Source organism: Notechis scutatus, chromosome Z (assembly GCF_049901735.1).
Source record: "Notechis scutatus isolate UNSWTSFEM ecotype Mainland chromosome Z, rNotScu1.2, whole genome shotgun sequence".
Taxonomy (NCBI): domain Eukaryota; kingdom Metazoa; phylum Chordata; class Lepidosauria; order Squamata; family Elapidae; genus Notechis; species Notechis scutatus.
This window is the reverse complement of record NC_142025.1, coordinates 32,936,713-32,958,180: the sequence shown is the minus strand read 5'-3', so window position 1 is coordinate 32,958,180 and position 21,468 is coordinate 32,936,713. Positions and strand designations below refer to the sequence as shown.

At 35.8% G+C, this 21,468-nt stretch overlaps 1 protein-coding gene across 4 annotated transcripts in view; it reads left to right on the top strand.

The window, feature by feature from the left end:
* SNX10 (sorting nexin 10) overlaps positions 1 to 21,196 on the top strand; it is a 45,673-nt gene extending 24,477 nt beyond the window's left edge. For all 4 annotated transcript variants that reach the window (XM_087946396.1, XM_026673616.2, XM_087946397.1 and 1 more), the window contains exons 5-7: positions 7,556 to 7,654; positions 18,622 to 18,834; positions 19,264 to 21,196. In XM_087946396.1, coding sequence (XP_087802522.1) covers positions 7,556 to 7,654; positions 18,622 to 18,834; positions 19,264 to 19,345 — 394 coding nt within the window. In that variant the 3' untranslated portion in view covers positions 19,346 to 21,196. The remainder of the gene's footprint in view (positions 1 to 7,555; positions 7,655 to 18,621; positions 18,835 to 19,263) is intronic.
* The last annotated feature ends 272 nt before the right edge of the window (positions 21,197 to 21,468 follow it).

The following is a 21,468-nucleotide window of genomic DNA, read 5'->3' as shown; positions in this document are numbered from 1 at the left end:
TATTATATTATATTATATTATATTATATTATATTATATTATATTATATTTATTATATTATATTATATTATATTATATTATATTATATTTATTATATTATATTATATTATATTATTATATTATATTTATTATATTATATTATATTATATTATATTATATTATATTTATTATATTATATTATATTATATTATATTATATTATATTATTATATTATATTATATTATATTATATTATATTATATTATATTATATTATATTATATTATATTATATTATTATATTAATTATATTATATTATATTATATTATTATATTATTATACAGCTACACAAATCCACATGTGATACAAATGGACTGATCCAATGAGAAATGATCCCAGCAATTGTCAAAAGACCAATAGATAGGGCAACAAAATACAAAACAGGAACTTTGAATATGACCAGCATGGCAAATAAAATAGAAATTTTGGAAAGAATGGAAAGAAGAGGGATTAAGATCATGGGACTAGCCGATATAAGACACAAAGAACAAGGAAATTCAGAAAGGATACTTATCTACTAAGGAAGGGACGTAGCAAAAAATAGAATGGGCTGGGCAGATTCAGATATAGCAAAATGCATCCTAGACATTAACAACTATTCAGACACAATATCATCATCATCGCCATTGTCTTTCCACTGCAGGATGAAGGCCTCTTTCACATGTTTCCAATCAATACAGTCTTGAGCTTTCTTTTGCCAATTGGGCCCACAACACTTGCTGATGTTATTCGATCCATCTTTTAGGTTTCTTTCATGGAAGGTTTTTATCAAGTGGGATCCATTCTATGACTGCCATCAGTTCTTCTTGCTTCTTTCATTTCAATTCTTTTACTCTTTTGATGATATTGTATACTTTTGCTTGTTCTCTAATCCATGTGCAGGTCTTTCTGTCTTGTCTTCTAATGCTGAATATATATCTTTCCATGGCTGTTTTGCACCACTCATAGCCTTTGTCTCAATTGTGAGGTTAGTGTCAATGTTTCAACAGCATGTGTTAGAGCAGGTAGCACAAGCCGATTGAAAATTTCTGTCTTCAGTCATGGGAGTAAATTGTTTTTGAAAATTGTGCTTAGCTTGCTAAATACCCACCAACCACATTTAACACACCATTCAATTTCCTTTATAGTATCACCTAAGATCTATCGGCCAAGTTTTATGTAGTGGCTGACTACACCTACAGTAGGTCTCCAGTCATTAAAAAAATCCACTCTTTGGTGAATTTATTAAACATAACCAGGCACTTTTTCAGGTTTATTTTTAAGCCAAATGATTCTTCTGCTTTTGCAGCTCTTGTATGCATCTTTGTAGCTCTTCTGGATCTTGTGAGAAGAAAATAACATCATCTGCAAATCTTAAGTGATTTAATTAGGCACCATTAATTTTTATTTCTATCTTTTGTCCAATCTAGTTTGCAAAATACTTTTTCAAGGCAGGCTGAGAAAAGGATAGGTGATATTGTTGTACACCTCATTCTATGTTGATTTCCACTAAGATCATTATGGCAAATTGTCACTATTGTTTTTTCATATAGATTGTAATAAGTTTATGTAAGCAGTGTCTATGCCTTGGTTGATCAATTAAATATTGCTTGCTGAAATACTTAGTCAAAAACCTTTTTGTAGTCAATGAAAGCCACGCACAGAACATGGGATTGTGTCTTTCAATGACTTGCTGAACAACCTGGAAGTAATCCACTGTTCTACTTCTTAATGCACTTCTAAACCTTGTTTGCTCATTTGGCTGTGCATCATTTAATGTTTTCAATATTCTTATTGCTATTCTCTTGGTGAAAACCTTATAGATGACTGAAAGATGACTTATTGGGTGATAATTTTTAAAATCATCCTGGCCCCTGTCTTGTGTGAAAGAATCACTTTAGCATTTTTCCATGCATCAGGTATTTTTTCATCTCTTAGGTATCTCAAGTATATTTCTTTAGTATCTTGTGTAAACTGTGATCGCCAGTTTTTAACATTTCAACCATAACAATCATTTTCTGAAGCTTTGCCTTTTTTAAAAATTTATTTTGAGGCATTTGATACTTCCTCCACTAAAATATCTGACATTTCCTTTTTCATGGGTGTTGTTACTTTTGAGTGGACTTGATCTTTGTATAACTCTGAATAGAATTTTCCAATTATTTCAAACATTTCCTATCTTGTTCTACACAGAGAACCATCTTCATGTTTTAATGCACAGACCTTCTTTCTTGTATTTATAAGCTTGCATTTTGCTCTATTAATCCCTTTGTTTTGTTCAATTGTATTTTTCACAAGTTTTAAATGTTCCTTCTTGACAGACTAATAATACTGAAAATCAAAACTGGAGAGAAAATTGAAACATGTACAATTATATGCCCCATGTAGTGATAATACACAGAAGAACAAAAGGATGAATTTTTCAATGAACCACTGAGGGCATAGGAAAAAATGGAAGCTAACACTGTACTGTATGTAATGGGAGATTTCAGTGCTAGAGTAGGTAGTAATAAAAGGGAGTGAGCAGTTCATTTGCCCATGTGTTGCTAAGAACAGTGTGAAAAGAATGAGAATGGGCAAAAGATGCTAGATTTACATAGTGAACACCATCTTTTTATTACTAATACCTTTTTTGAACATTGAGACTCACGACATATAAATTGAATGAAAGCACTACTAAGTCAGGTCAATTACACATTAAGAAAAGTAAAAAGAAGATACAGAACACTTGATGCAAAAGCAAAAAAAAAAAAAGATATAGAATATTTGATGCAAAAGCAATCCTTGGTGGAGTATGTGATACCAATCACAAGACTATAGTGCTAATAAAAAAGGTAATCTTAATATTAACAGAAAAATACAAAATAAAAATTAGAAAATAATTAATATAGAAAGATTTAAACAGCTACACTAGAAGAGTTACAACAAAAGGTGAAGACACCATTTAATTAACAGTCACCAGAGGTGGGAAATGTGGAGGATGAATGGAAAGGATACAGAACTCCCCGGCTTAACATCATAGAAGAACTATATGGAAAAAGGAAAAGTGGAAAAAGGCAGAATGAACAAACACAGTGGTATGAAGAGGCTAAAGAAGCAATAAAGTTGAAAAAAAGAGTTATGCACATAGTCCTCGACTTACAATAAATAGTTCATTTAGTGACAATTTGAAGTTATAAAGATGCTGGAAAAAGTGACATGACCTTTTTTTCACAACCTTTGCAGCATCCCCATGATCATGTGATCAAAATTCTTGCCAACTGGTTCATACTTATGACCGTTGCAATATTCCAGGGTCATGTGATCCCCTTTTGCAACCTACTGACAAATAAAGTCAATGGGGAAAGCCAGATTCATGTAACAACAGGTTACTAACTTATCAGTTGCAGTGATTCACTTCACAACTTTGGCAAGAAATGTCATTTAGCAAATGTCTCACTTAACAACATAATTTTGGGCTCAATTGTGGTCCTAAGTTGAAGACTATCTGTATAAATGTTGGTAAAATCAGAGAAAGAAGATTGTATAAACTACAGATTACAGTGTAGAGATGCCAATAGGATAATTAAGAAAGCAAAATGAGAATCCTGAGAGTGCTTGGGAAAATCTTTAGTAGACAATGAGAGAACAACCTGCACAATGTTTTACAAAGTAGTCAAAACTATATGGAAAAGAGAGAATTATAACCTCACAGAAATAATTAATGATAAGAATAAAAGGTCACTAATAAAACCATCAGAAATAATAGAAAGGTGGAGAGAATGCTTCAAAGAATTCTTCAATCCCCTAGGAAAGTATCATGAAGTATCATGCAAGACTACAATATAATAGCACTAGAACCAGAAATATTGATTGAACAAGTGGCAAGATTTGTTTAAAGAGTCATGTAACTATAAATCACCAGAATGGGCTACCAACAGAAATAATTCAAACACTTGGGGAAAATAACATCAATAGCTACATAGAATCTGTAATGCAGCATGGACTTAACTAAACTGCATCTAGTGACTGGCAACATGCAATAATAATATTACTATGGAAAAAGAAATGGAGCAAATGAGAGTGCACACAATACTGAGGCATCTCACTCTTGACATGCAAGGAAAGTGTATGCCAAAATAATAAAAATGAGATTAAGACCCACAATGAGCGGAACAACAGGTGGACTTTAGGGGAGACAGAAACTGTACAGATGCAGCTAATATAACTAAAATAGCACACAATAAGAACCTCTTAATCACATTTGTAGACTAAAAGAAAGCATTTTATAGAGTTGATAGGAAATTACTATGGCAAACAATGACCAATATAGAGTAAGTGATCATCTATTACAGGGGTGTCAAACTCATGTCGTCATGGCAGCATCACATGACATATCAGGACTTTTTCCCCCTTCGATAAACTGGGCATGGACGTGGCCAGTGCATGATGCATCCGGCCCGCAGGCTGGGAGTTTGACAGCCCTGATCTATTAGATTATATACAAGCTTACATACCGTGTTTCTCCAACAATACGGCCTCCACCAATAGGAAGGCCCAGCATGTTTTTTGGGCATAAAATCAAATTAAGCCCTCCCCCAAATTTAGGCCTATTTTAAAATATGCAAAATAAGAGGGGAAGGGCGGGAGCTTGCCGTTAGGAGCGCCCAGCGAGCCGAATTCCTCGCCACCAGCCGCTCTAACAGGCGATCATGGCCAAGCACAGAAGCTCCCTACTCCCACCTTTGCTGCAGACACCTTTGGCACCCGCCGCTGTTGCTTTCCCTTCTGCCCATTCCGCTGCCACGTTTGGAGATGGCGCTTCCGTGTTTGGAGTGCACGCCGCCATTTCAGAGCTCAAGCGCGAAGTGGCAGCTCAAAGCTGTGATGATGCGATCTTTTTTATTTTGGTCATGCGAAGTTCAAAGCGAGCAAGAGGGAGACTGCGATGCCTCCATCCGAGATGGCAACCTCACTAGTGGATCACTGGCGTGGCTGGAAGCCGAATCGGCGGGATACGATGGCGATCTTTTTGGAGAGAGAGGAAAGGGAGAGAAGAGTTGCGGCGTAATTTGCAGGAGGAAGTGGGTGTACCCACGACAGGAGCCCAAGGAAGAAGGGCTGGTAGGCAACGGAGAGCGTCCGCGTAGCTCCGGAAGCAGCCTAGAGCGCGCCGGGAAAGGCGCAGATGCTGCCTTGTAGTCCCCAACCCAACTGCGTGCGCCGCCTTTAGTTATGTGCGCTCCGCGCTTTGGGCATGTGATGATCGCTTCCGTGTGATCGCGACCCTGTCCTTTCCACCTGGCGCCCTTGCTGCTTTCTGGCTCTTTAGCAAGGCATCGCGGTCTCCCTCTCATGCTCGCTCTGAACCGCGCAGACCAAAATAAAAGATCGCCCACCGTCATGTTTTGAGCTTCCACATTTGGAAGCTTCATGCCGCCATTGGAGCTCCAAACAGCGGCAGTGCTCCAAACACGAAGCCGGTTGCTAAAGAGCCAGAAAGCTGCAAGGGCGCCAGGTGGAAAGGACAGGGTCGCGATCACGGAGATGCCCAAAGCGCGGGCGCACATAACTAAAGGCGGCGCACGCAGTTGGCTTGGGGACTGCAAGGCAGCATCTGCGCCTCTTCCGGGCGCGTCTCTAGGCTGCTTCCGAGCTACGGGACGCTCTCCGTTGCCTACCAGCCCTTCTTCCTTGGGCTCCCTGCCGTGGGGTACACCCACTTCCTCCTGCAAATTCGCCTCGCAACTCTTTTCTCCCTTTCCTCTCGCTCAAAAGATCGCCATCATATCCCGCCGATTCGGGCTTCCAGCCACGTTGTGATCCACTAGTGAGGTTGCCATCTCGGATGGAGGCATCGCCATGATCTCCCTCTCTTGCTCGCTTTGAACTTGCGCGGACCAAAATAAAAAGATCGCCCGCGTCATGTTTGGAGCTGCCACTTCCGCGTTTGGAGCTCCAAATGGCGGCGGCACTCCAAACACAGAAGCGGCAGCTCCAAATGTGGCAGCGGAATGGGCAGAAGGAAAGCAACAGCGGCGGGTGCCAAAAGGTGTCTGCAGCAAAGGTGGGAGTAGGGAGCTCTCTGTGCTTGGCCATGATCGCCCGTTAGGAGCGGCTGTTGGCGAGGATGCAAGGGGGGGAATTAAGTCACCCCCGAAAAGACGGCCTAGCCGTTTTTTCGGGGCTCAAAAAAAAATAAGGCCCGGCCTTATTATGTGAGAAACACGGTAGCACTTGCAGAAGTGTAGTTCAGAACAAACCAAGCTACATAATAATATCTGGAGTAAAACATGGTTGCATTTTATCACCTCTATTATTTATTTTACACTGACAGCATAAGCAAAGAAGCCAAGCTCAGAAAAGACAATAATATCAAAGAACTATTCTTTCCAGATGATCAAGCATTGATAGCAAGTACAGCTAAAGAACTGCAACAACAACTCATGTCCATGAATCAAGAATGTAAGACAAATAATAATGAGAATTAGTAAACAAAAAACAAGTGATGGTAATCAGAAGAGAAAAGTATACCTTAAACATAGTAATAGAGGAAATAAGCATAAAACAAGTATCAGAGTTCAAATATTTAGAAACAGCATTTACTGAAACGTGGGAATTGCATACCATATAAGGCATACATACAAAGAGGAGAAGGTCAAAGAGCATGAGGCAGACCCAGAAGAAGATGGAAGACATCTTCAAAGCAGCATTATATAACAATATGCATGGTCAAATAGTCTGTATATAAAAGAATATATGTTTAGAGTTGCTTTTCTGTTCCTATTTCCCATTTCTCAGCACTTCAGTAAGCAGCATAATTTCAGGAAATAGAACCGTTTTCATTGAATTGACAGTTTAGACACTTAACAAAACCATACTTTCTAACCCAAATGTGAAAATTCACAAATCAGAGTTTATCAATGCAGGTATCATATCAAACTATTTTAAAACTTTCCTAACCATGAATTCAAATATTAAGTCATTGTTTTCAAGGGCTTTACTTTATCCTTGACTTTACTTTATCCTTTATCCTCAGACTTGGAATAACCCTTTCTTAGGAGGGAATGTCATTTTCTTGGGATAGAACAGAATAATTTTAATCCAATAACATATCCAATAAATAATACTCCTGGATCAAAGTGATAATCCAATAAATTCTGACAAGCAGTCAATTGGGAAGTGAAATTCACTTAACAACCATGTAACTAACTTAACAATTGCAGTGATTCACCTAACAACTATGGCAAGAAAGTTTGAAAAATGGACTAAAATTCACTTAACTTTCTCACTTAGCAACAGGAATTTTGGAATTTTGTGGTTGTAAGTCGAGGACTATTTGTACACAAATCTCAATTCTGTCCATTCATTATTTTCCATGGCGGGCTGTAAAAAATAGCCATCTTTACAACAAATGAACAGAGCTGACATTTGAATTGACTCATAAAAATCATGAATCCGTTTTTTTTCTTTTTCTTTTTGATAAGAATCCAGTATTTCTTTTCTAATTTAAGTTATGTATTCATTTGGAACACTAATTATTCTTTTCTTTTCTTAAAAGACAATTACCAGACCTTCCATCTAAAACTCCCTTTTTTAATTCAAATAATTCTCAACATGTGGACCAGCGTCGCCAAGGATTGCAAGAATTTCTCCAAAAGTGAGTAGATTGACTTGAGAGTTGTTTGTTGCTTATTGACTTTAATGAAGTTGTTACTTTCCTATACCTGGAATACCAGTTCATCTCTTGTGCACGGCAGCCACCTTGTGGCCATAATTATGAATTTGTACTTCTAATCTTCTGTGGAGGAAGATTACATAGCACACGTGCTTTCTTTACTCTTTCTTGCCTTTGAATTTTTTTGGTTTCCTTTTTGAACCAACAATTTGCTAAATAATGTATTGTTGTTATTTAATTTGAAAACCAAGTTCTTTTAAAATAGCAATACATGAATTAATCTTTTAGCAATACAAAAGAAAAGCAATAGAATTTAATTAAAGCTGAAGTCCATACAAGGCAAAAATATGTTCCATAATCAATCATGGTGGAGGTAATAAAGAACCAGCATTCTCTGATATTTTTAAAGAAAAATGGCAGTAAAGCTTTCACTAGTTGAATATTAGACATTCATCAGATTAGATAAAGTATGACAGACCATCGGCCACATGACTTTTTCTGTGATTCTCAGAAAATTTAAATATTGATATTTATTAACATTAATGTTAATACTAGCTTTATATTTTCTTTCTAAAAAAAACTTAGATGTTTTGGTTTTAGAAAACTGTTTTAGAGTATAAAGGAAGATGACCTGTACAATAACCAATTAGTTAGGCAAAATGGATTGAAACATTTTAATTGTTAACCTTTAGGTCAGGGGTGTCCAACCTTGGCAACTTTAAGACTTGTGGACTTCAACTCCCAGGATTCCTCAGCCAGCAAAGCTGGCTGAGGAATTCTGGGGCTGAAGTCCACAAGTCTTAAAGTTGCCAGGTTGGACATCCCTGCTTTAGGTAGACCAGGCAAGGAAATCATCTCCACATGAAGGCTAAAACACAAAAGGCTTTGAGATACCTCCTAAATTACAAAGAGAAAACTAAATTAGTTTTTGATGCCAAATATATCCATGGTATATGGATGACTTGGAGTATGCGATAGATTATATGGAAACAGGAGTCCTGTAATTATCTTGACTGTAAGCTATGTAAAATAGCATTATCAGCATCTTGAAAGACAATTGGCAACCAATAAGCTATTTCAACATGGAGATAATCAAGAATCTCAAGAGGCTCCATTCATCAACCATCTTGCCATGGTTGGGCCTAGCTACATTTTTTTCACATTTCAAGGACTTCCTAGGAAGAGCGCAATAAAATAGTTCAGGCTTGAGGTTATATTAATTGAATATAACCAGCACATTGATGACATCAGACAGATGGTATATAAGACATGTAATTTTGCCCCAAATGACACTGAGTTTGGAATAAATCCAAAATAACTTGTTTGCTAAATTTAACAGATTTAACAGATAATCAGAGTTGGACGTCCCTTGTAGGTCATCTAGTCCAACCCCCCACCCAAGCGGGAGACACTAAAGACCACCCAGTTGCTAATAACAGCTCAGATGGCATCAGGGCATCAGCCAAATGTTTTGCAAGTTTGATTTTCCACCTGGCAGCCTAGAAGAACACTCTTAAGATAGTTCTCTGTGAATTCATCCAGAGAGAAGCCTCACAGCTTTTTCCTTCTAGTTAATTACAGCAGCATAAACCTCCCAATAAAACCTATATGTTTAGTCAGATTTGTTCCTGAACCCGTACCAAAGTTGCTCTAGTGAGCTATCTTCATATTTTATTTATATTGTATTTATATCTTCTATTCTATACCTTGATGTGATAATGCTATCTTGTCAAAGTATAGAAGTGTTACAAATTCAAATATTTGAATTTGAGTAATACTGAGCTCACATGTCTAACATTTTAGGTAAACAAGATTTATGGAGAAAGAAGAGTTATAGATTACATAAATCTTGATAACTGGATATATTTATTTTAATACTGAGTTTATCTCTTAAATTCTTTAGAATGGAATTTCTTGAACCTCTTGCTAATCACCTAATGATACACTGACAAGTGGTCAGCTCATCTTCATGATAAAGATTGTGCTCATATTATGAAACCACTACTCTCTTTTGCTGAGAAATCATTATATGATTTCCATTATCTCCTCCCCACATCAGATCCCAGGTGAAAAGTTCATAGCAATAGCAACAGCACTTAGACTTATATACTACTTCATACTGCTTTGCAGCCCTCTCTGAGCAGTTTGCAGAATCAGACTATTGTTCCCAACAATTTGGGCATTCATTTTACTGGCCTCGGAAGGATGGAAGGCTGAGTTAGTCTTGAACTTTGTCCTTGTCACTTCTTGAAGACTCACCAGTGGTGGCTCACTACTACTGGCAAGTCTCTAATTCCTGGAAACTATCAGATTTGGAGTAGAATTGATTTCTTCTTGCAGAGTGTAGCAATGCTATCTTGCATGGGTACTCAAGTGTGAAATACATAAAAAAGAAAGAAAGAACCAAGTATACCATAAATACCAACTGACTTCCAGGCAACAGTAGTTCTGATGTTTATATCCCAAATGGCTTCCAATCTAGGAACGTGTATTTAACTTACCTTGTGACCCAATTCCTCCTTTCAGTAGTTTATAGCAGGAGAAATTAACTTTGTGCCTGTTATTTGCTAGGGTTCCCTGCAGGTTTCCATGGTTAAAGGAATTAAACAAGTACAGGTAGTCCTTAACTTACTATCACAATTGCCCCAAAATTTCTGTTGAAATTAATGAGACATTTGTTAAGTAAGTTTAGCCCTATTTTACAACATTTGTTGCCACAGTTGTTAGGTGAATCACTGCAGTTGATAAGTTAGTTACCTGGTTGTTAAATGAATCTGGCTTCTCCATTGACTTTGCTTGTCAGAAGGTTCCAAAAGGTGTTCACATGACACTGGAAGGCTGCAATGGTCATAAATATGAACCAGTTGCCAGCATCTTAAGTTTGATCACGTGACCATGGGGATGCTGCAAAGATCATAACTATGAAAAGTGGTCATAAGTCTCTTTTTTCAGTGCCATTGTAACTTTGAACTGTCATTGAATGCATTGTTGTAAATAAATCAGAGTAAAAGAAAAGTTGTAACACCTAAAACAGCTGTTTCAAGAATGTTCATTTTTGTTTCTCTCCATTTAAATACAATAAAAGTTTGTTTCTGTATTTTTTCCTATTCAAGAATAATAAGTTATGGAGGAGCAGGAATAATTATTTTCCAACAATCCATGGACCAAAACCATTGAAATCAAATGGATGTAATACTTTTAAGATTATTTAACTCTGTATTCAATCTTTAAGACTCAGTATTTGCTTTCTTTTTAGGAGGAAAAAAGGGGCAGCCTTATCTACTGTATGTTACTGTAGGTTGAATTTTTAATGAATTCCTTTTGAAATCTTGCCTGTGTATGCATTCAATAGAGGGCACCAAAACACAGGCTGTGCTTGCTTGTTTCTATAGATTATATTTCTCATGAACACATATCCAGAGTCAAGAAATGAAGTAAATAGGCTGCACAAATTTGTTGAAAACAGATCGGTATTTTAGCTTTCAGCACACATACAAGCAGGCACTTGTCACTTTATTGGGCTACATAAGACACTGAAAAAGTTTTAGTTAGAATTAGGCCATGGTCCATTTCAGCTATATGTTCTCTTCTAATAGAATAGTTTACAATATACATAATAAACACAATCTGGCCCCTCTGCTTTTGTCCAAACAAAGCAACATCTAATTTTAAAAATATGGTTTTAGTTTTAAAAATCCAGACTTCACATAGAAGCTCTAAATAAACAAAACATCTTGAGGCCTGCCTTATGCACATAAGTTTATTTTAAGCTTTGGAATTCTGTTAATATATTTAAGTCCTCTAGGCTGAATATAATGGAAATAGAAGCAGTAGATCTGACTGAGGAAATACAGGCTATTTTTCCACTCTCCCAACTTGGGTAGCTTTTAACAATATATAGATCAATACTGAGCACTAGCATGCACAAACATTTAGTATTTTCCAATACTTTGTGTATATACCTAATATATCTCAGTAATATCTGTTTGATGAAAAGTAATTGATACCACCTTAAATTAAACTTTTGTAACTTAAGATGCATGATTGAAAGATTCATAATAATTTTAATACTTAATACTTTCAGTTATCTTGTATCTTAGTACCGTACTGTAGAACTGTTCAAACACTTTCAGTTTATGCTTATCTGTTCCCGTTTTCTTTTCCTTCTTCCCCACAGATGTGTGTGTTTGAACAAGGTTTTAATTAGCCTCCTTGAAATCTGAATCTTGTCAGAGTTTTAGCTCAGAACGTCCATCAGTCCCATAACAGTACTGCCTTAAGAAATTTGAGACTGATAGGACTTATGGACTTAATATCTGCGATACCCTTGACAATTATTTTCTTCTTCCATACATCATAAGCTAGACCAATTTGTTGGCCTTGTGTAAATGAGATTTTATGGTATGTGTATGACAGTAAGCCAGCCAGAGTCTGCCTGGACAGGAAGATGGGGGTAGGCATATACATTTAAAATAAACAAATGATTGATAGAATGAATGAGTAAATAAGTAAATAAATAAAATAAATAAATAAATGATAGCTCTACACACACACACACACACACACACACACACACACACACACACACACACGATTATTGTTATCTCGGAAATAGATTTGAGGCTGGAAGTGCATTTGGAGGATGTGGCCTGCTAGCTCATTTCCCAAATAGTTGCCCACTCAGAAAATGCCTGCCATGTCATCCATTTACTGGAAGGGAAAATTAGCTGCTGAGGATAATGTCAACCATTCCAGTGTGGTCTTATTCTACCATCACAATAATATATTATGCTAGTTCTTGTTTAGTAGTAAGCCAGTTTCTTAGTTATACCACAAGAATCATTAAAAAAAGTGGTCAAGACGTAGAAACTATAGAAAGAAGACACTTAGTGGCCACAGAGACATTTCCTTACTCAATGGTGCTAAAAAACTTCCCTTCATTTCAAGTCAATATTTTCAGCCCATCGTATTCTCAACAATTTGTTTGGCCCATCCTGGCGATTATTAACTGCCTTAAAAAGAGGAAGAAAGAAATCCCATTTTCAAGCCACCTCCCTTCTAGGCTTTTTGCTCTTTAAGCAGTTCTGTTTCAAAGGTTTCTTTGCACTGATCTTTCCATCCTGTCATTGTTTCAGGCTGCAGGCTGTCTCCATTCCCCCCGCCCCCTGCAGTTTGTTTGCATTGCTCTCCATCACTGTAGCCAGTGACTTTGCTTCTTTCAGCAAAATATAGTTTGTAAATATTTTAGTTTAGAATGTGTCTGTCCTTGTCTTAACAGTTGAAATGTTTGTGAATGTTCTAGAACATTTGAATCAACTAGGCCAATTGCTGTTGAAGGCTTCATTGTCACCTGTGCTTGCTTAGAGACTAAAATGGAAGATAAAATAATTCTTTAAAGCACATAGAAGCCAGTTTATGAATAGAATTGAAAGCGTGTTTTCTTCACCATGTATGCAATTAGGTAATTGGAATTAATATATTTTAAACATTACTATTTTTGTCCAACAGAGGGCTGCAAACGATGGTTTCAAGATCTCAACTGATCAGATGAAACCAAGTTTCTCTTGGCAGCCCTCTGCAATCTAATTAACTTTTCTGATAACTGGAAACAAGGCCAGATCAAATCTCAAGCTGACAAGTTGTGATGCATAAATTCCAGAAGAAATGGCTACAAACATAACTTCAACATCTCCTATGCTTACAAAATTAAAAAATCCCTATTAGGGTAATGCATTTAAATTACTAAGGCTGTACAGGAAGATGACAATTGGGATTGGGATTTCTGTTGCTAAGTGATACTGTCGTTAACTGGGTCATTAAGTAAGTACCTACTTGCACTTTCCTGCTAGCTTCTCACAACCAAAGTCAGTGGGGAAACTAGCAAGAAATTGCAAATCCCAGGTTATTTAAAAGCAGTCTGGCAGGCAAGTTAGTGGCTGCTGCCAGGTGAGGGAGATTGATGAGCAGTGAGGTGCTGTGCAGAGGTCTGGGATGGTTTCTCTGCCGGCTTCCCCATTGACTTGTGGGAAGCTGGCAGGAAAGTTGCAAAGTATGATGTACGATGCTGCAGCTGTTTTAAGTGTGAATTTGTGGCCAAGTGTCCAAATTGAGACCACATGACTGCAGGTGCTGGACTCACTAGAACAGGAGCAGGGCTAACCAGCATTTATTTGGCATTGTCATAACTTTGAATTGTTGGATGAAAGGTTGTAATTCAAGTGCTATCTATAAGCTACGTATTAGATAGTACTATAGCGCCATACTATTCCACAGTATGGTAAAATATATTTAATATTAGAGAATTTTTTTCAAACAAATGATATCTGTAAGATTCAGATACATAATGATCATCTATGTATTATGATTTATGCTAAGCCAAACCAGACTAGCTACATTATAGCTTAGCAAAACCAGGTAAGATGGATATGGAAACAGACTTGTATTCAGATTGGGGTTTATCATGTGAATTTAGTTTCCCCATGTTTCTATTTAAAGAGAAGTGGAGAGAAGCAACAGACTTTGTTTATTACCTTCTCCTGTGATGTCTGAAACAGGTTTAAGCACTGTTTACAAGCAAATAAACTAGAAGCCAAGTGTACAAGGCTGGTAAAAAGCATAATATCTGATCAAACCATGATTTAAACCAGGGAGGTCAAACTGGATTTCTTCAAGGGCCGGATCAGCATTGTAGTCTGTGGGCTGGCAGCAGCTGGGAAGGGTGGCAGGGTGGCAGCAGGACAACAGGATGGATGCCTCCTGCAGCACCCTGCAAGCCAAAATGGGGCATGAGGGATCTGCACAGAGCCCCCGTGCCTCATTTTTGCCCTCCATGGTCTCCTGCTGGCCAAAAACAGGCCATATGGCCCGTTTTCGGGTCATTTTTCAGCCCATTTTCGGCCTGTTTTGGGCCCATTTTCCAACTGTTTTGGGCCTGATTTTAGGCGTTTTTCAGCCCAGTTTCAGCCAGCAGAGTGCTGCAGGAGGCCATGCAGGGTGAAAACGAGATGCAAGGGGCCGCACAAAACCTGTTTTAGCTGCCAGAGGTACCACAGACTGGTCCCTTGATATTTCCAGGCCGGCCCTGTCAACTGGATTCAAGCACTCTGCACAGTGGATCTGTCCCACAGGCCTTGAGTTTGTCATCCCTGATTTAAACTGTACCTCTGTCTCCCATTTCAATCCAAATCTGGATCATGGATCAAAGGCAAATATTAAATATTGTTCTTCCTAAGTAGCAAAATATATGGGAATATAGAACCGACCTTGCGGATACGGAAGGAAGAAACAAGCTGTTAAGGGGAGACTTAAGAAAAAGATTATAGAGTTTTGAGGTAGAGGGAAACTTGGGAATAAAGCCTCAAATAATTCCATGTTTTTACTTAAAATGGGACATAAACAGTATTGCAGTAAGGTTGTTATTCTACTTTATTGCAATAAGAAAAGCATTTCTGGAATTCCTGCCGGCACTTTTTCTTGACCTGGTTACCTCAAAGGACTGACAGATATTAGACCTTTCAATACATGTCTGTTCACACTTGGCATATTTGCATTTCTAGGATACCCTATCTGTTTTTAATTTATTATCTTTGAACTGATCAGTTTTTTAAGCCTCCAGATGGCACTATTAAGCAGAAAAAAGAATGACTGTAAAGTAATGAATCCAGTGAAAAATAAAAGTGGAAATTGAATTGTAGTGGCAGGGAGGGGCAGGAGAGGGCTAATGGTAGCCTTGATGTGCTTAGATCAACCTGTACTCTTATCACTTTTGTTTGCTGTTCCCATATGTTAGGTTACCAGCAAGTTAATAACAGTGCTTTGGCAGTTCAAGGCTTAACAAAATTGCACTGGACATGAAATAAAGCTAAAATGAATTTCTGTCCAATATCATTGACATTAGTGTTCATTATTTTTGTGGTGCAATGCCTCAAACCATCAAAAATCAATTTTAAAGATTACCCATTATTTTACAAAGAAACTAAAATGCATTTCAAACAGTAACAAAGAAGTAACTGTGGTGTAATTGTATCAACAGTTACTTAGGTTTTAGTTTGGTGACAAAATCACACTTCTAAAGCAACCACTGAAAATATCTATTGAGAATTAAATTGTATGATCACAGATGTATGATTACGATAAAATAATACCAAGTTGGATTATCAGTAATATTTTTGTCCCCTCTTTATCTCTATATGCATATTATATGCATACTTTAAACAATAGTGTCTGGTTATGACGTTCTGTTAGTAAATTGATAGGATTTTTCCGTGGAATGAGAAAAATCCTATCAGAGATGGGATGATTAATGCTTAGTTTGTTTGGGATTTCTTATGTAACATGATTCAGCTTGAAATGGAATTTAAAGAAAAGTTGCCTATATTTTTCAGATGAAGGTCACACTTAATCTTTCAATGGGTTCTGAGATAGAGGGTATGCTCCAAAAACAATACTGTCCAATATCTTATATTAATATAGGTATATTGGAGTTGAAAAGGACAATTTATACTAGATAAAAATGATATACACATTAAATATTTTAAAATAATTGAATAGCTCTATGATTAAGATAAAATAGTATTAGTTAGATTACCAGTAATATTTTTGTCCCCTTCATCACGGCCTGAGGAGAATGACGTATGTAGCATCTTTAATGACCACGGCAATTAGCAGAATCCACTAGAGTTGACAAATATCTGAGCTTTGTGTGTAATGTTTATGTTAATGTGCATGCAATTAGATAATATATCAGAGCATTCTTGCCTGCATGTATGAATTATATCTGTACAAAACCTTGAAGGAACCCTTTGATTTGATTGTGGCTTGGGCAAAGCATCCTCTGCAAACAGCCAAACAGCTCTTCATTGCATGCTTTCATGTATTGTATTGGAGCTCTGCTGCATGACAAATTGGCCACTTCATAATGTTCAGTAGTGGTCTGGACATACATATGCAGAATATATTTTCACAGCAGAAAGAAATAGAGATCTAAAGATATGAGACCCTCGTTTTTTATATCAGGATGCCACCTTGCCCTCAACTGGAGGTTGAGGTGGTTCAGACAGGAGTGTGACTTCACAAACTGATAAATCTGTATTATCCAAGATATCCTTGTTTTAAAGACTAAATTAGAAACCTGGTGGAAGTGAATAGGCTAGTTTTGATTTTAAGGGAGAAAGAGTTTCAAGGGTTGGTATGCTTCCTGTTTATTTATTTTATATTTCACTTTATTTCCCCAAAGTCTCAAGGTAGCATGCAGGGTTCCCTCTCCCCAATTTTATTTTCATAACAACTTTGTAAAATGGGTTAGATTTAAGTGGGCTTGGGTAGAATGAAGGAAAATCCAAGAACCTTTATGGATGAGTGGGGACTTAAATTCAGGAAACAAATGAGTATGGATGTCCATTGTGGGGGCAAATGATGAAACAGGCATCATGATATAAGTACTATTTCCTTTATATGTGCATCATGATATTGCACATACTTAATGGAATAATTAGAATTTCAGTAGTAATTTTATTATTCTCCTGCCTAGCTATTAAGGGACTTCGTAGATGATTTTTTTTTTTTTGCTTAGATATGTAAGATGACTGTCTAGATCAAAAGAGATGCCTTCATGTTTCGTTTCCAGCACACATAATTGAGACTGGTCTAACCCTCATTTTATTTCCCTCTTCTCTTATCATTCCAATTTTTAAATGATTTAATTTTTCTCTTCCTTCAATTCAAGAATATGCCTCAGCCATTGTTTTTCATATTATATAGCCAGCAGGAAATAGATCAAACCCTATTTTTCTATTCTATTGACCTGATGAGTTATTATAAAAATATTCTTCACTGCATCAGACTTCCCTAATTTGACATCCTTGAAATTTGTTAGACTACAGGTCCCATTGTTCTGATGACAAATAATGTAGACTCTAATTTTATAATATCTATAAGACACTAGGTTACAAAGGCTACATAATGTCCATATTGATTCTTTCATAGCTATATTTAATAGAATTAATCCGGATGTCCTTTCTTTAAAACAGGGTTATGAGATATTTTGAGATTATTCTTGTACAGAAGGCATAGTACAGCATTGGTTATTCATATTAAAATAATGAGTTCTCTGATAGAAATTTATCCTGAATGATTGCCAATTATAAACCAAAGTTCTGGAATTTTTATATTGACTATCCCCAGTTGGATTTAAGAATTCTGATTAAGAGAACATTTAATGATAAAAGTAATTAACTGACTTCAACAAATATTAAATAAAAAAGTAAATATCTGAATTTCCACAATTTTAATATAGAAGTAATGTTATTTTGGGATTTATATTTGCTGGATTAAATAATTTTTTTAATTTTGAATAAAACTAGATTGGAAAAATAGATTTTATGACATGGTGTGTGGTTGGAAGTAACCCCATAATGATGTTTATATTTAATGTATTAAATTATTTTAAATATTTGCTGAACTGAGCATTCCCATTTTAAGATTACATGCTTAGTCAGAAACACTTTTAAAAATTAATTGAAGTAAAATTAAAAATTAATTGAAGTTTTACATAGGCATTTAATTTCTGTAAATTCTATAATGCCCTTATTTTAAGGCAACAGTTTTATTATTCAGAATTACTGATTATGCATCATTTCCCATGTTAGCTCTCCCACACATACAGGCACACATTCTTTCCCCCCAGCCAAACTAGTAATTGATTCACATGGTAGCAACAGAAAAAAAAGTCCTTGAAAATTACTTATATAACAGATGTTCATAACTATTAGCTATATGTTATTTTACTCACCTAAAATCCCACTTTAATAAAGGTAAGTATCACTTACTCAAAAATTCTAACATTTATACTGCATTCAAATTGCAATGGGTATGAAGTTAAAAGTAACTTTAAGGCAACAAATATTGAACGTTCTTGGAAGGCAGATGAATTTTTTGTATTTTTTTTAAAGGGTACTCCAGAATCCAGTTTTGCTTTCAGACAGTAGACTTCATCTATTTGTACAAACACAACTGAGTCCTGAAGATATTGAGGCCTGTGTATCTGGAAACACGAAATATTCTGTGGCTGAAGCAATCCATGACTTTGCTTGTTTGAAACGACGATTTCCTGTAGAACATGAAGAGAAGAAAAAAGAAAATTATGCCGATTCAGATTCTGAGAGGTTACTTCCTTACATTCTGCTAAACATGCACACATGATAATAAAAACACTTCAGCATTTTTGTTGTTGATGCAATGCTAAGATAATGAAAAAAATTAATTGACTGAGATTTTATTGAGCTGTGACAGCTCATCATAGAAGTCTTTGCATACACCTCCACATTGAATTAATGAATGCAGTAGAAATTCAATTATCTGCATTCTGATTATGTGAATTTCATTTAGTCAGACTTGAATTATTCACGTTTAAATTATCTTGCTAAAAAAATATCCAACTGCACTCCAAATGACTAATTAAAAGTCCAAATTTCCTGTCTCTCTTTTGTGACTGGGGATAATTAAAGTTCTCCTCTGTTACTCAGGCTTTGAGTGTGTTGTGAAAACCAATTTCCTCTCTCCCCACCCCCCCACCCTTTTTTTTCCCTCTGCAGTTCATCCTGTGGGCTTGAACACAGTGGCGATGATAGCAATTCACACAGACATAAAGCAAGCAGAGCTCCCGAAGAACCCTGAAATATTATTTGCACTATGCGGTTCCTGGAATGACAGGCATAACTTGAAAGTTGCATGTGACCTTTCCAACTACTTTCCAAAGCACGTGCTTTCTGTTTTCAAACCAGTTTTGAAAAATATACAGTATATGCAGTAGAGGTCATGTGGGCTGGGAATTATAGAGATATTAGCCCAAGTTATTTTGCAGGCCAAGCAGGGGAAACCTGATTTATTTTGTTGAACAGTTATGAATTACATCTGTAGAGACACCTTCAGTATCTTAGATTTCCTGGTGTAATCCTTTGGGGGTCATTATAAGGGAGAACAGAAAAAACCTCTGAATGAATGATTTTGAAATATGTTGGAATATCTGACCTCAAAATATACAAATTCTATTTTCATTTGGCATTTTAAATAGCCACATAATTCTATCATACATATTCTACAAACCTAACAATTCTAAATCATAGGTAAAATATTTTTTTTTAAAAAAATACTCAGTTTTTCATGAGACTTATTGCCAGGTAAGTATGCAATACAGGAATAAATGACTAAATTAGTTGTAAATAAACATTCTAAAATATTTGCTTCATCTCAACAAACTTGAACCGTGTTATAATCAAAATTACAGAGTATCAAGTGCTTCAGTCATTCTGTTTAGATAAAGTTGAAGTCAGTAGGCTTAAGCTTGCCTAACAATTGTCACAGGCCATGTTTCAGACCCATAATCTCATTGAAATTGAAGTACATCACATTTGAGGGTACTAGGTTAAAGGAATTTAGTATGCCTTGCTTTTTGATGCAGTAAAGAAATAATGTATATCAAACCCTTTTTGCATTATAACAGAATTATGCTATTTTTTTCAATTTTATTTTTTCTCTTTATAGATGTAACAGTGAAGGAATTAGATTTTATCCAGAGGAGCAGGAAATAACAAAAGACAATTTAATTTTTTAGGGATATATATGTTTAAAGTATCTAGCTGGACAACTTCGAAAACTCAATTCATTTTGGAAATCCTCAGTAAAATTAAGCAGTTACTCAATCCAAAAATGTGTTTACTATGTATTTACTAGTTTTCATATTATATTCATATTAAGTAATACTTTTTGAAGGTCTTGGAGTTCTTGCAGATTATTTTATTTTATTGAATTGGATAAAATTATTTAGGTCTAATTACAAAGAGTGCTAGCTATTTATGTTTAGGTAACTGCCTGAACATGTAAGTAAAATCACAAGTGCAGTGTTTGCTGCTGTTACAATAAAATGAACAAAAGGCATCCAACTGAGGAAAGGGAAAAAAAACCCAAATAAAGTGGAATAAGTATTGCTGCTTTACAGAAGTATAAGTATTGTTGTTTACAGAAATCAAGAGTCATTACTGTGAAGTAATTTGAAGCAATGTGTATGCTATAAATTAAGTGATTACTAATTTTAGTTTATGATGTCTAAAGACTTATGTGATGTCATTTAATTGATGCCTGCTGGAGGATAAACAATTATTTCAGTCTTAAGTATAGCAAATAGAAGGCTTGGGAACCACTGCTACATTCGAATTCCACTGTGAATTGCTGGATTTGATGCAGTTTGTCATTTGGTTTATAAATATGGGGCATATTAATCATGATGCTTCAGTATTACCATATTCATACTTTTCATACAGCAAACCTTTACATGGTCAACATGAAGTAAATATATTTAAATTGTTTATTTTGGAATGCATCTGATTGCAGATGACCCTTGAAATATTTTATGTCTATCAAGTGTCTATTAGTGAAATACTTAATCGCAACCGTGTGGACTCTTAAAATGTTTAGAAAATGCTTCTGTTTTGTTAAATTTCAAAATAAAACATTTTCTTTGTTGATTTATTTTTGTCTTTGCAGTCTTGATATTTTAAATTGCAAGATTATATCATATACACACACTTATGTATAGTGTGTGTGTGTGATGTCATACTGAACGTAATGACATATTTTAAGATAGCACAAATAAAACAATTTTCTTTTTTAAAAAAGCCCATTAATTTTCCAAGTCACACCTCCCATTTTGGGATTCAGTTTGTTCTCACTCATTTTATTTATTTTATGCAATATAGACAAGGAAAAGGAATTTGTTTTCTAAGTTTATATATTTTTCATAG